The 14,760-nt window shown below is 39.9% G+C and overlaps 1 protein-coding gene across 1 annotated transcript in view; it reads right to left on the bottom strand.

Annotated features, from left to right (window-relative positions):
• The window catches only part of MAP3K5 (mitogen-activated protein kinase kinase kinase 5), a 110,670-nt gene that overhangs the window by 79,235 nt on the left and 16,675 nt on the right, over positions 1 to 14,760 (bottom strand). The window contains exons 2-3 of the mRNA XM_075267925.1: positions 2,329 to 2,468; positions 113 to 136 (exon numbers count right to left, since the gene is read on the bottom strand). Coding sequence (XP_075124026.1) covers positions 113 to 136; positions 2,329 to 2,468 — 164 coding nt within the window. The remainder of the gene's footprint in view (positions 1 to 112; positions 137 to 2,328; positions 2,469 to 14,760) is intronic.

Raw genomic sequence — 14,760 nt, 5'->3', positions numbered from 1 at the left:
TAATGCTTATAGTTATATACCATCACAGAAAATTGAGGAAAATATTTTTAATGAAAATGGGAACTCTAGATTGTCATCTACATTGAAAGGCATACATCGTAATAATACTCACATTATTCTTCTGACAAATAATTTCCTAGATAGAAAAAAAATATATAATTAAAACCAGCCTTAGTATATTGGAAAATGAAGGTGAAAAGTTTATAAAAATAAATGTTTTATTGAAGTAAATGCTCATTATAGCTCAAAGAAAAGTATATTGACCAGCATTTGGGAAAAACCAAGACATAGCCATAGAGTTTATCAATAGGGATATGTATAGATTTTTATAGCTATTTCTGAGTTTGATAGGATATTTACAATCACATATGCCTCAGATATTCCATTAGGAGCTTCCACCGCAGTTTATGCTGCACAATTTTTTTCTGTTAGAATGACAGACTCCATTATAGTTTTCAAGTGTTGTTTCACGTATTTTTCAGCTCTAATGGAAAAGCAATGGAATACATAACACCAAATGTGAACTAAGCCTAAGGGAGCCTTCACTAGGAGTTACGGTGCGCTCATTCTGATCGTAAAAACACGTTCAGAATGAGCGCGCAAAAAGCAGCTCCCATTGACTTGAAAGGGAGCCTGCATTACGCGCGTAATGCATTGAAAGCAATAGGGAAAACAGCCTCCCACTGATTTCAATGGAGAACGCACGGCTCCAATTCAAGTCAATGGGAGCTGCTTTTTACGCACTCATTCTAAACGTGTTTTTACGATCAGAATGAGCGCACCATAACTCAGTGTGAAGGCTCCCTTAATCTGTAAACATCATTCTCTTCCCAGTGGTGATTTCAGGCAATCTTTAACTCTTTGACTTTGTGAAGGGAAGCAAGAAAATACAGAGCTTCAGTTTTTATCAACACTGAATATATGCTGTTGATATCTACATTTTAGCTCATTTCTTTTCTATATCTACTGTGTTGACACAGTAAGGCCGGTTGCAAACTACTGTTGCTGTGTTCAGTGTGTTATCCGTGTAATTTATAGACAGCACACTGACCCATTCATTTCAATGGGCCCATACACATGACCGTGAATTTCAAGGTCCTGTGTGCGGGCTGACAGTCCGGGCTGCAAAATATAGAACAGGTACTATTCCTATCCTATTTTGTGGCCCATGCTTCCGTGGCTCCTATTCATTTAATGAAAGGAGGCGTGGAAGCACGGCCCATGCATGGACGGAACAACACCGTGTCCCGCCCATGCTTTCAATTCATGGCCAGCCAGTTGCAGTATGGTCATCTGCAACCGGCCTAAAACCCTGACCCTCCAAGATCTTGAAATACACTGCTCAAAAGATAAAGGGAACACTCAAATAACACATCCTAGATCTGAATGAATGAAATATTCTCATTGAGTACTTTGTTCTGTACAAAGTTGAATGTGATGACAACAAAATCACACAAAAATCCTCAATGGAAATCAAATTTATAAATCAATGGAGGAATGGATTTGTAGTCACCCCCAAAATTAAAGTTGAAAAACACACTACAGGCTGATGCAACTTGGATGTAATGCCCTTAAAACATGTCACAATGAGGCTCAGTAGTGTGTGTGGCATCCATGTCCCTGTATGACCTCCCTACAACACCTGGGCATGCTCCCGATGAGGTTGTGGATGGACTCCTGAGGGATCTCCTCCCAGACCTGGACTAAAGCATCTGCCAACAAGTTTGTAGATGATGTACATTTCTGGCAGATTTCTGGCAAGTTTGGCAAGGCTGATTGCCCCAACCTCTGCAGTCCTTCGCCATACCACCTTTTTAGGAAAGTGATGCAGAAATTAAAAAAGTTGCAATTTGTTCGCACAAAACTGTTTATGCTTTGTATGCCACAAAACTGGCGTACAAGTCCTGATAAATCTGCCGCAGTGTTTTCAAAAACGTGCCTTTTTCAAAAACATAACATGATGGTTTTACCTACTTAAATTATGCACTTTTCCAACAGACTTATGCAGCGGAAAAACTATTTAAAAAAAGGTTTTGATATTTTGTTTTCCACAGCATTTTTTAGACTGTCTAGTCTATGAGGAAATTTATTAAAACAGGTGTTTGTAACTGATTGTAACCTATTCTCTGCTGGTGTCAGATGTGCCAAAATCATTCCAGGTACCTCTTGGTTGGTCTATGCACTTGAACATGAAATGTATGTCAGCCACACTTTTCAGGTGTACATAATGTTAAATTTGTTGGACTACAAATCCCTCTCTACACATTTTTTTTATAAAGTAGTGCATATAATACATTTACCTCTGTTATTTAATTTGCTTTCTCTTACCTTGAGAGACTGCAGAGTTTCAGAGTTTGTATCACAGTATAGGATTATATTATTGGCCATGCTAAAGCTTTCCCTAACACCAAGGTGGTAGAACAGTGAAGGCTGGCGAAAAGCATCTGTCATTTCTACCACTGCAATATCTGAAATACACAGAAAGAAAAAAGGGTAAGCACTTTATGCAATAAAGAAGTGAACAGTGTCAGGGAAGGATGAGTAAGGGTAAGTTCACACAGAGTTTTTTGGTCAGGATTTTGAGGCTGTATCCGCCTCAAAATCCTGACCAAAAAGGCGGCTCCCATTGAAATCAATGGGAGCCGCTCAGTTCTTTTTTCCGAATGAGCAAGATGCTCATTCTTCAGGCCGTTTCGCCTTGCGATTTGGCTTTAAGACACTCCCTCCTCCCGGCTAGGCCCATTTATTGGGCCTAATCCAGAGTAGAGTGCACAACTGGATGCCGGTGCAGTCGCAGCTACCCGTTTTATGAAGGCCGCCTCAGGTTCCGGTCCAAAAAACCCTTGTGAACTTACCCTTAATGTTCAAACACAAAATCACCCCACCCCTCATCATGATAAAAACACAAGGCATCTATATAATATAACATAGGTAAATTGTTGACAAAAAAAAAAGAAATAGAAATTCACCAAGCATAGCTGCTGGTGGAAATCTGGGGAATACAAGTCACATGCACAGAATTACCAAGGCAATACAAACACTCTGATGGAGCCAGTAGAGTAATCCCTAGTCCTGAGGGGATAAAGCATTCATGGGAATACATGGGACACGTGATTCTTATACTGTTCTGCTAAAGGAAAATGAGCTCCTTGTATCACATGAATAAGAGAACATACAAAGGGTTTTTTTCCCCAGTGACACGCGTATAGTATTTCTTGCATAAAGGGAAGAATGAAGGAACACTTCTTTAATAGACTTCTTTATGCCGAAAATGTGATGTGCCAAGTAGTCAGCTCAAACTGTCTCATGGATTGGCGAGGTTAGTCTCTTGTGTTTCTGGCGGGATTGCATATGGATAACCAATCAGTCACCTTATCTGTATAGCCACCTATAAATGGGTGAGCTCTACTATCACTGTCTCCCCGCTCTACTCTAGTATCACTGCTGTGTTTTACAATAAAAGGGAGTATAATAATGCATGGTGAAACACATTTTTCAGTATATTCTGGCAATTTTTTGTGTAACAAAAAATAGAATTAACCTTATTTGTTTTGTCATTTCTTGAACTAAAACCAAAAAAAAAAACAAAGCAGTATTCAAGAAAAGCTGAACTGTGACATTCAGAAATGTGCAGAAAGCCCAATTCTAATAAAAGAGCAGTATGATTATGAATAAGACTTCCTGCCAAGTTAGAAATGATGCAAGAAAAAACGTCTTGTTAAACTTTTACAGCTGGTGGAGGCAGCAAAAAACATCAGTACAGCTTTCTATGCAAGTCTATTTCATTTTCCCCACATTCAAACACCTGCTAAAGAATGACAAGAAGCCCAGAGACGGCACCATGCCATGCCAATTTTACAGAAGTAGGGATTCGTAGAAACGATATGTATTAGATGATAAAGACATAAACTATTGTATGATTATATTAGATAAGACAAGCATTGACATTTTTAGTTTATGATTTAACCCTTTCACTTTCTGGAGTGTTCGGATATTTTGCACCTCTGGTATCCTAAATAGAGATGAGCGAACAGTAAAATGTTCGAGGTTTGATATTCATTTCGAGTAGCCCCTCAATATTCGACTACTTGAATCGAATATCGAACCCTATTATAGTCTATGGGGGGAAAATGCTCATTTCAGGGGTAGGCAACGTTCGATCAAATTACACTTACCAAGTCCACGAGTGAGGGTCGGGCTGGATCCTCCGAGCAGTCTTCTCCATGCAGCGTCCCCGCGTCCTCTTCCGGCCTTGAATTCACTCTGCCAGGCATCGGGCCTGCACTACAAGCGGACATGCGCAGTCGGCTCTGCCCAGGCCCGATGCCTGGCAGAGTGAATGAAGAGCCGGAAGACGCCGTGGGGAAGCTGCATGGAGAAGACTTCTAAAGGTAGGAGAAAAACCAGCATTGATTGGCCGACTGTATAGCATTCGGCCAATCAATGCTGGTTCTGCATCGAACTTTTACATTCGAATAGCGAGTGGTACTCAATCGAGTATGAGTATTTCGAATACTGTAGTATTCGATCGAATACCTACTCGATCGAGTACTACTCGCTCTCTAATCCTAAACAGTTTTCACAGTTTTGAGATGGATAAAAAAAAACTAAATTGCTACGATAAAGAGGACCTTTCATCTCCTGGGGCCCATGCGGTGTAATCGGCTATCCCATTCTGTGCCCTCGGTGAAGAGCTATCAGAGCCGGTACCATAGCTCTTCACTGTCAGAAGGGCGTTTCTGACAGTCTGCCAGGAACGCTCTTCCTTTGGGCGGCGTCTATAGCACTGTACTTTGAGAGGGGTTGTTGCTTACCGCCCAGCCATGACGCTGAGCAGTGAGGAACATTCCCCAGTAATAGTCTATGGACGAGTACTGTGAGGAGAGGGAGGAGGCATTCCTCAGCGCTCTCACAGTACAGCGCTATAGACGCTACTATGAGCAAGGGTGTTCCTGAATGACTGTCAGGAACACCCTCCTGACGCGGAAGAGCTACGGTATTGGCACCGATAGATCTTCACCGGGATCACAGTACGGGTAAGCCACTGAATTCAGCGCACTATCAGCTTTTTAGCTGTATATAAATCCGCATGTTTCCCAGGAGGTGAAAGGTCCTCTTTAAAAAAAAAATCATGCTAACACCCCCCATACTGATATATTTTCTGAAAGCAGACACCTGCAGCACTGTCAAAATACCACTTGGTACTGTATATGGACAGGCACCTTCATGCAATTTTGATTTAAAGTGTATGTTTTATAATTTAAAAAAATTAAATTGCAAATAAATGTATAATAGTTTCTAAAAGTGGAAACCAGACAAAAAGTTATAGCACTAAACCTTCTACAAATAAGAGTTAAACATATGCAGAGTTTACTCCTATCACTAAGGCCTACACCTGCAAGCACATATCTTCAGAAAATTACCAGAATTGGAATGAACAAAAATTGACTTTAGAACAGAAACACCACAATTTGCCCTTAGTGGAAATGCCATGAGAAAAATTTGAGCGAATCCCAACCCCACTTTGCAGTAAAAACCACTGTGCGGACACGTCACGACTTCCAAAACTGTGCGGTTTTGGAAATCGCAGCATGTCAATTATACCTACAGAAAGGCCGGCGGTTTCCCCATAGGTATAATTGTAACAGAAAGTCCAAGGAGGAAAACTCCACGAACTATGATAGGTTGATTAGAAGGGACATCTCTGTCCTGGGGAGCCTCCTGGACCCAGTGCAGGTAGTGGAATGACAGAAGGATACAGTCCATGGTGAGCTCCAAGCTGGAGAACAACTCCCATCCCATGTATAAGACAGTGACAGCACTTAGCAGTACTGTCAGTGACCGACTGTTTCACCCCAATTTGTTTTTTAACTTATCTATTTATTTGTGTGTATACTGCTTTCCATCACCTGTCGCACTGTATAAATATTCATCCCTTCAGAAATTGTGTCATACCATGTCTGATGAAGAGACCTGAGTAGTCTCGAAAGCTTGCAATCTGCCATCATTGTTAGCCATTAAAAAGGTATCAACTAGTGAAGACTCTCAATTTTTATATTTCATAGCACATGAAAGGCATTTCATTGCTGCAAGCCAGTAAACAGACTAGAGGGCCCCAAAAGCGGAGGAGCCTTAGCTGACAAGGGGTTGTACAAGAGATAATTTTTTTGCCTGTTGGGTGATATTTAAAAAAAAGTTATAGTCTCTTAACTGAAAGAAAGCAAAGAAGTTCTCTGTATTCACAAGTCACACAGTGGTCAGGGTCACAGATGAGTAATCCTTGACAAACAAACCAAGAACAGTACACAATAAACCCACATAAACAACACCAAAGGACAGAAGTGAATGATATGACAATGACAGAAACATGACAGGGGGCAAAGAGGTCAGTACACTATTGAGGGGACAATGGAAGGTGAGTACAGTAAGTAACTATAACACTGAGCTTATTATAAGAAAGGAGTATAACATTTTGAAGACAGACATATTATACATAGGATGGTTGATACAGCATTTCTAAAGGTACTATTTATATACTACAACTTGAGAGCCTATATTGAGTGAAATATAACAACTGTACCCATAAGGTTGGCTTCAGCTGGCAGTCAAAATAAATATTTTTTTAATATAAAGAATGTAGAAAGCAGCAGCTAAACACCACCTGAGTCTCTAACACTTACCATCATACTGATAATATACTACCGCAATATCTGCTCTGAACTATGAGTCACCATTTACACACTAGGTTTCAATGCAATCCAACTATTAAATCAATCCTTCTATAATAAGAGAGATTCAGGCCTAATAAAATGCTGTTTTCCTCGAGCACCACCAACATTCTCAGGAAATAATTGAGACATAAGTTCAATGTGGTTTCATAATTCCATCACTTTGCCAGGAAAGTGCAAAACATCTTAAGAGATTTCAGACAAGAATTGATAGCAAGTCACAGAGCAGCGGTGAACACTCATGGACAATTTCTAAAGAAAACTATCTCAGCTATGTGACCTCTGAATTCCTACTCTTACTCCTAAATAAACTCCATTATCTGCTAAGTACCGGGACCTACCACCAAGGTCCCGGGAACTGCGTTTTTAACCGCAATGACATCATTTTCTCATTGCACAAATTAGAGTATTCTCCTGATGAACTTAGAAATAAGCGAAAAGTGTAGAGAGAGATGAGCTTTAGTACATATTGAGATGTAGTGGGGACTAGCTAGTAGATTTAACTTCTAATGCTATTATGCAGTGAATCTATTGAGTAGTTAAGTGATGGATGCTGGTGCTAGATAATACCTAGGGAAGAGTCGACCCATTGTACTATGACTGGGTTCCCCCCCTTCCCCTTTTTGCAGTGGCTTTAGGTCATTGTGGAGTCTAGTCCCCTCTATTGTTTTTGGATACAGGTGTTATCACTCTCCCCAAATACTTATCTGGCATGAGAATCTAGCATCATATCTAATATTATACATAGGGTGTTCTAGAGAGTAAACTGTTACCAGTGGCCCTTGTTCATTCACCTTTGAGACTTGTATCTCTCTTTGGAGAGTGTGAGAGTGTGAGCCTGTGATTATATCTCAGAGCCCTTATTTATTGTTAGTCCTGGGATTCTTTTAGCGTGCAGCTAATCATAGGATTTGGGACCTCTAGATGTGTATGTGTGTGTGTGTGTGTGGGGGGGGGGGGACATAGTTAGGGGTTTCTTTTATTCACACATTTAAATAGAAATTATGTTTTATACTTATCGTTTGTAATTCCTGGGTACCTAGTTTGTTCACCAAACAACAAACCATCATGTGACTCTGTGGACCGGAAAAAAAAATATGGCTCTTGAAAGGTAAGGAGGAAGAAACAGATACACAAACATTAAAACAAACAAACAGAAAAATATAAAAAATAATCTTTTTTATGCTTTTGAGAGTGGTGCTATGAAAGTTGTCTTTTGAAGAACAAGTAGTTTTTATTGATATAATGTTGATGAATGTCTGAGGTTTTGATCAATTTTTATTCAATTGTTTGTAAGAGGAACCAAATTTATTGACACAAAAGTTTAGTTACTCTTTAAAATAAATTTGGTGAAATAGAAAAGAGTTCTTGAACTGAGAAATGGATGCTTCCTTTTTTGTGTTACATACTATACCAAAAGGTTCACAATTTGGTGATATAGAAATACAGCTTTGAGTATGTGACTAAGCAACTTTGTCAGCAGAGCATGTGGCTGATCTCTGACTATGACTCAGCTTTCTGACAAAATGACACTGTGTTATATCCGCCTGCTGTAATATTTATAGAGTTAATACCACACAAAGAAGAAAGAGGAGAAAAGAACCCAAAACACTAAAAACACAGCAGCAGGAAACCACAAGGAATATAAATAAAAAGGTTCTCCAGGTTTTCTGAGTTGTAGGTTCTGTTCCCTTTGTCCAGTTTCTTAGTGATTCTGCTAGCAAACATTAACTAAAGAAACTTTTAAAGAAACTTGGCAACAGGCTGACCACAGGATGGCTCCCTGCAGAGATGCCTCTGGGAGAAACAAGTATCATGACGTCAGAAGACTGAGAGCAGAAGGACAAAAAACTAAAGGGGAGTGACAAGCTGCAGGCTGACAGCTCAAACATGACGTCGCAATCTATTCATCACTCAGCTTGTGTACACTGTATACATAAAATGCCAGAAGTCAACACTTTACCTGTAAGAGTGGCTGCTTTATTAGTTTCTATTTATTGCAGCCATTCACTGATCATCATAACTAAGGCTACTATTACTATTTGTTGTTCCCATAGGTTAGTTCCTTTTTTTTTTTTTTTTTTTTTTGGGGGGGGGGGTTTACTTTATCTAATGGTTCATTAGGTCTTTTGCATATGCTGTAAAAAATAGAGAAGATGAAGTACAGTAAAGCAAGTATATTACAGTGCTAGTGCAAAGCGCCTCACACTATCAATATCTTCATGGCAGTTGTGCCCTGTATTTGGACCAGGGCACAGTAAAGTGTATTATGACCTACCGTGTTTCCCCGAAAATAAGACAGTGTCTTATATTAAATTTTGGTCCTAAAGATATGCTATGTCTTATTTTCAGGGGATTTCTTATTTTATTTTTGTGTGCTGTTGCTACCACTGCGCTACGCTGAGTTGTGCTTGCTGCGCAAAGATTGTGTAAAGAAAACATTGCAGCCGGCTGAACGCTGTATGCGGTGCTCCGTGTGCGCAGGAAAGTCGGCTGCTGCTGTGATACCGTACGTTGTATCCACTGTTCCTGCTGCTGTGGGATGAGCTGGGAGAGTGGACTCCCTGCCACATACAATGCTTAGTGTATGCACAGCGGGCTCATCCTATGGCAGCAGGAACACTGGTTACAACGTATCACAGCGGTGTCAGAAGCCGGCATACTTTTGTACACGGAACATCGCGCACAGTGTTCAGCCGGCTGCAATGTTTTTCTTCATACAATCTTTGCGCAGAAAGATTATTATTAGGGGATGTCTTACTTTCGGGAAGTGCCTTATATTAGGCAATTCATCAAAACTTCTGCTATGTCTTACTTTTGGGGGATGACTTATTTTCGGGGAAACAGGGTAGGTATCGGGCTATGGCCAAATCACAGACTCATTCCTATTTATCAGCCATGAACTGTCAAAAGCAGTCTAATTCAAATTGCTATGAAAGAAAATATGTAACAAACTAAATTAATATGAAAAATGCTAATATAATAAAAAATAATGAATCAGTTTATTTTGAAGCTGTAGTTGGAGTGGGCGACTTTTTCACACCATCCAAAATGTGTTCTGACTACTCCACTTCCCTGCCTAAGTATTATCAATGTGGTTAGAGAGGGTGAGATTAGATATCGATACAAAGAACAAACAGAACCCACAGCCTTCAATGGCAGAGAGTTTATTCTGAGTAGTATGGTACTATGCATTGGTTATTAGCAAGATCATCCTCTTAAAAGCACAAGGAAGACATGAAGGGGAGTCTGGAAGGAGTGCAGTACCATCTTAGACAAGTCTTCATTGCTGGCTTTTTTGAGATGTTTATTTAATAAAGTTGGTTTATTTTATTTTAGTTAGATTTCTGTCACCAATGCATTATGCTTGTGTATAACTAAGTATTAGTGAAGCTTCTGTGTTACTGAAGTGTGGTTCAAGTTATTGATCATGAGTCACAAAGTGGTCCAACTATGCCTTCTAATAAAATAAGAGAAAAAATAATATGCCAGCATACATTGTATACTGAAAGGTAACGTTTTGGCCACTGTATGCTATGGATATTATTGGTGTGTATACCAGACATGCACTACATAGCCATACATTGCCGTAAACAGATTATTACAATTCATCACAATAGATTTAGTGTCTTGCTATTCCTATGAATATCACAGGCAAAAAAACATGACTGCAATGTTTCCAGTATGAATTAAACATTAAAACAATCCTAGTAAATTATGTAAAACCATTCATTACAGACAGTCCTGAATGGCTGGTCCTTGAGTAAAAAAAAACAGTGTAGTACTTAAGCAGTTAAAATCCCATACAAGACTAACTCCATGTCATAAACAAGCTCACTAAGCACGTCCACATTTCCTCCTGTGGTGAGAATACAGGGACCTTTCATTCCCTGAGACCAGGGGTGAACCTGGGCTTTCTGCTGCCTGAAGCGGCGTCAGAAAGCCCCCCCCCCAAGGAGAGGCGGAGCTGAGGGGGTGGGGTCGCAAGAAAGGGGCGGACCAAGTGGAAGGGGTGGGGCCGAGCGGAAAGGGGGCGTGGCCTAGCGCAGCGAGCGGCGTTCGCAGGCAGAGAGCAGGCAGGGAGAAGACCTGCTCTCTGCCTGAGTGTGAGGGGCGGCTGCTGGAGCAGTGCAGCGTCCAGCAGGGCCGCCCCAATACACCGCTCGCTTCCCGTGTCGGGCTGCAGAAATGCCGCCCTCCCGAAGCCCTGGCATAGCGCCGCCTGAAGCGGTCGCTTCAGGTCGCCTCATGGGAGGTGTGGCACTGCCTGAGACATGACAATACACAAAAAGCTCATTTTTCAAATAACTTTTTTTTCCCTAAAATGCAGTGACATACTTAAAAAACAACAACCCTGAATACTTGTTTTTACCCTTACCCAATTCTAAAGAAAGCAGATTACATAAACCAGTAGTGGTTTCCTCCAACAAAAGGGGGTAAAGCTTAGGAAAGGTAGCTATCAGTTCTACTTCCCCTCCAATTGCCCATAGCATTTACAGTAATCCAGGGACAGCTAGAGAACTCTTTGTGAACATACAGTCAATAAAAGAATCAGTCTGGTAGCCTCCTATTATTTTCATGGATGGACAATTCTCTTTTCAGCGCTCTATCCCTGCTCTATTTTACCATGGTTTCAGAGCAGTTTCTGGACTATATTTTCTATATTTCTGCAACTCAGGGCTCCATAGCCAAAAAAAACCCACACATTATCAGATTTCTGAAATGTGTATTTCCATGTAAACTATTTGCCCTAAAAGTGTGAATGGACAGATTTAAATGAATTTCTCAGAAAGTGATTGTCGTTTTGTCACAATGGAGTAACAAATAAAGATGTGAACAGAACCTTACAAATAACATACATTTTGCTCTTGGCAATCTACTAAATAAGACTTACTAGTGATAGTGATCTCGGAATTCAGTTTGTATTGTTTTACACAAAAGATGAAAGTGTGAACCTCTCAATAACATATTTTCGCATGTTCTTACTGATCACTGTACCTGACTACCTAGCGCTGCCAATTTGCCTAGAACAAAATGCTCTGTTCCTGTGCCATGTGCTTTTACAATAACAGCAACCCTAGCTGAATTCACGGATATATCTAGCAGCATATTTGCCATCAATCCATTAATCCAGCCTTGTAAATTTGAGAATTAAAATGAGGTAAATCTGAATCCTGGCTAGAAAAGTGTCTGGTACATTTATTCATAGATAGGTCACAACTGAATTTCTGTAAATATCATATACAGCAGGTGAAATGCACATGGAACACATCAGCAATTTTCTAAGTAAGACTAACACCCCATGTACTGAACGACAGCCTAAATGTGCTGTAAAAAAAAAATAAAGGTGAAGATGCATCGTGTCCTTTTCCCACAGCACTTTTCACAGAAAGTTTGCTATTGACATGAAATTCTCACCATTTTTCAGTAACAACCCATCCACACAGGCAGAGAAATCAAACTATAAATTAAGTTATGTGCAGTAATGAGAAATGACACAAGGGAAAAGTATTGAACATGCTTACTGTAATGTATTTAATACTTCATTTGTTGCTGATGACTACTTTAAGACACCTCCTGTATGGACAAACTAGTCGCATGTATTATTCAGGTGTGATTTTGGCCCATTCGTCCACTCAAACACTCTTCAAATCTTGAAGGTTCTGTGGACTCCTTCTATGAACTCTGAGCTTTATGTCCTTCCATTGATTTTTCTATTGGATTCAGGATCGGTGATTGACAGCGCCATTCTAACAGTTTTATTTTCTTTCTCTGAAAGCAGTTGAGGTTAAGGCCCCACGAAGTGAGTCACAGCCAAAAAAACACTGCGGAAAAGACCATGGCGCTGAGGACCATCTGCTTCTATTACACCGATACGGAAAACACTGGAATTTCCAAAGGTATAATTAATAGGCTGTGATTTACAAAAACATAAGCGTTTTTTAAATCTCTGCGTTTTCGCTGCTGGATTTTTCTGAAATATGTGGATTGGAGTAGCCAGAATTCCATCCACTTTGCAGATATTGTAAAATATAGCGTTTTCACAATGCGGGGCTCTGGTACATTTGTCCATCCATCCTTCCTTCAATTAAATAAAGTTTGTCAATGCCGTATGCCGAAAAACAGCCCTACACCATGATGTTCCCAACTCCAAACTTCACTGTTGGTATGGTGTTTTTGGGGTGATGTGCAGGGCCTTTTGGCCTCCAAACATGGTGTGTATTATGGCATCTAACGATTTACTTAGAAAATTGGTGATGTGTTCGATGCTTATTTCACCTATTGTACTAAGGCCTTTTATCACACAAGCCATGACACAGTGCAAGATCTGTCATATAATCTACACAAACAACATACTCTTATCTTACAAGGGGTTTTGTAAGGTTTTCCATCAGAGTTTGCCAATTTTGAAGTAGAAACCCTAATTCTGCAGACATAGTACCCAATAAAATATTTAATGTAGGATCCGACAGAGCTTGACCCACTACTTCTTAACCTTTTTTTTATGCATTTTAAAATTAGCGTTTAAATTTTTCATAGACGCAGTAAGTAGACCTTACAATAACTTTTCTACTTTTAAGTACTACTGAGAGCGCTTTTAATACTCGTGAATCCAGCCTAAGCTTGGTAAGAGAATACTGACTCTTATTTTATATCTGTATGATGTTACACAGAAAATAAAAGAGACAAAACAGATACAAATATGTCTGACAGATATAAAATACTGGAGCAGTGAAGACTATTGTCTATATTTTGTGTCAATATTTTGCTCTGAAAATCCACAGAAAACTGCACTGCAATACATTATATTTTCATCACTATGTCCACATGTAGCAAGAAAAGAATTCAATGAGGAAAAATGGATATTTGGCATATTTATTAATCCACGGTATGCTCATTATGATACAGAAATAGGGCAGGTTTTACCACTTTATTGTATCCACTGCAAAATCCAGATATAACACATGCAGAATCACTGCAGAAACATTTTAAGGCCATAATCACGCATCCACAATTCATGTATGGTAAATGAGGTAAAGGGGTGCTAGCTAAACATACAATATAAGATAAAATATTCTTAGATATCTGGCTTATGACACAGTAGATTATATTTCATAGGATTTCCTAGCAAAAATGATGGGAAACTAGCTTTACCTAATTCACAGTGTACTTTGCTAGGGGTTTTAAACCCCACCATTAGAAAACATAATGTTAAAACATCACCTCTGCCCTTTTTGAACCAATTCTAGTTTTAGCTTAAAGGGGTTGTCCCATCACAAGGATCCTATCTATACTGCTTGTTAATGTGGATGTAAGACTTTTCCTAAATACATTGCTTCAGCAAAACTGCTTTGTTTGTCCACTATCTTACTTTATTCATTTTTTTTTTACACATCCCTTGACTTATCTGGTCATAAGTCAAGTGATGAATCTGCTGCTCTCAGGGGGGAGGGAGGAGGGGCTAAGTGCACGGGAGCGAGCCTGTGTATCTAGCTATTCCTGTGTCTACACCATGTGACCTAGCTTCCTGTTAGCAGATAGGGGAGAGGAGCTGCTTTCTTTTCTGAACTCGTTTTCTGTTCTCCCAGTTATCAGGCTAGCTAATTCATTTGTGTTCATTATGGCAGAGACAGGCAGTCTCTGTATGTAACACAGAATTGAGTTGCTGCTGCCTGTACTTCATAGTCCAATATGGGTGGGCGGAGCTACACGCGGATTTGGGGACGGAGCTAAACAGCAGGTTGCATGTGAAACCCCGCCCACCAAATGATGCAAGAAACCAGGAAGAAAGAAGATTTTACAAGAGTGAAGACTGCTGAGTATGCGACGTGGGAATACCCCTTTAAAGAGTACCAATCACCATATCTGAAGACCCCAATGACATATATTATCTGATAGCCACAGTATTTTATTGTTTCATTTATCCAAATCCAGTCAAAAGATATACACCTCTTAGTGTTGATGGAAATTAAAGGGATCCTATCAATCAGACACAATTTTTTGTAGGTGCCACGTCGGAATAGCCTTAAGA

The sequence above is a fragment of the Leptodactylus fuscus genome, chromosome 3 (assembly GCF_031893055.1).
Source record: "Leptodactylus fuscus isolate aLepFus1 chromosome 3, aLepFus1.hap2, whole genome shotgun sequence".
Classification (NCBI taxonomy): domain Eukaryota; kingdom Metazoa; phylum Chordata; class Amphibia; order Anura; family Leptodactylidae; genus Leptodactylus; species Leptodactylus fuscus.
The sequence above is the reverse complement of the archived record's forward strand: the minus strand, read 5'-3'. Positions and strand labels throughout refer to the sequence as shown.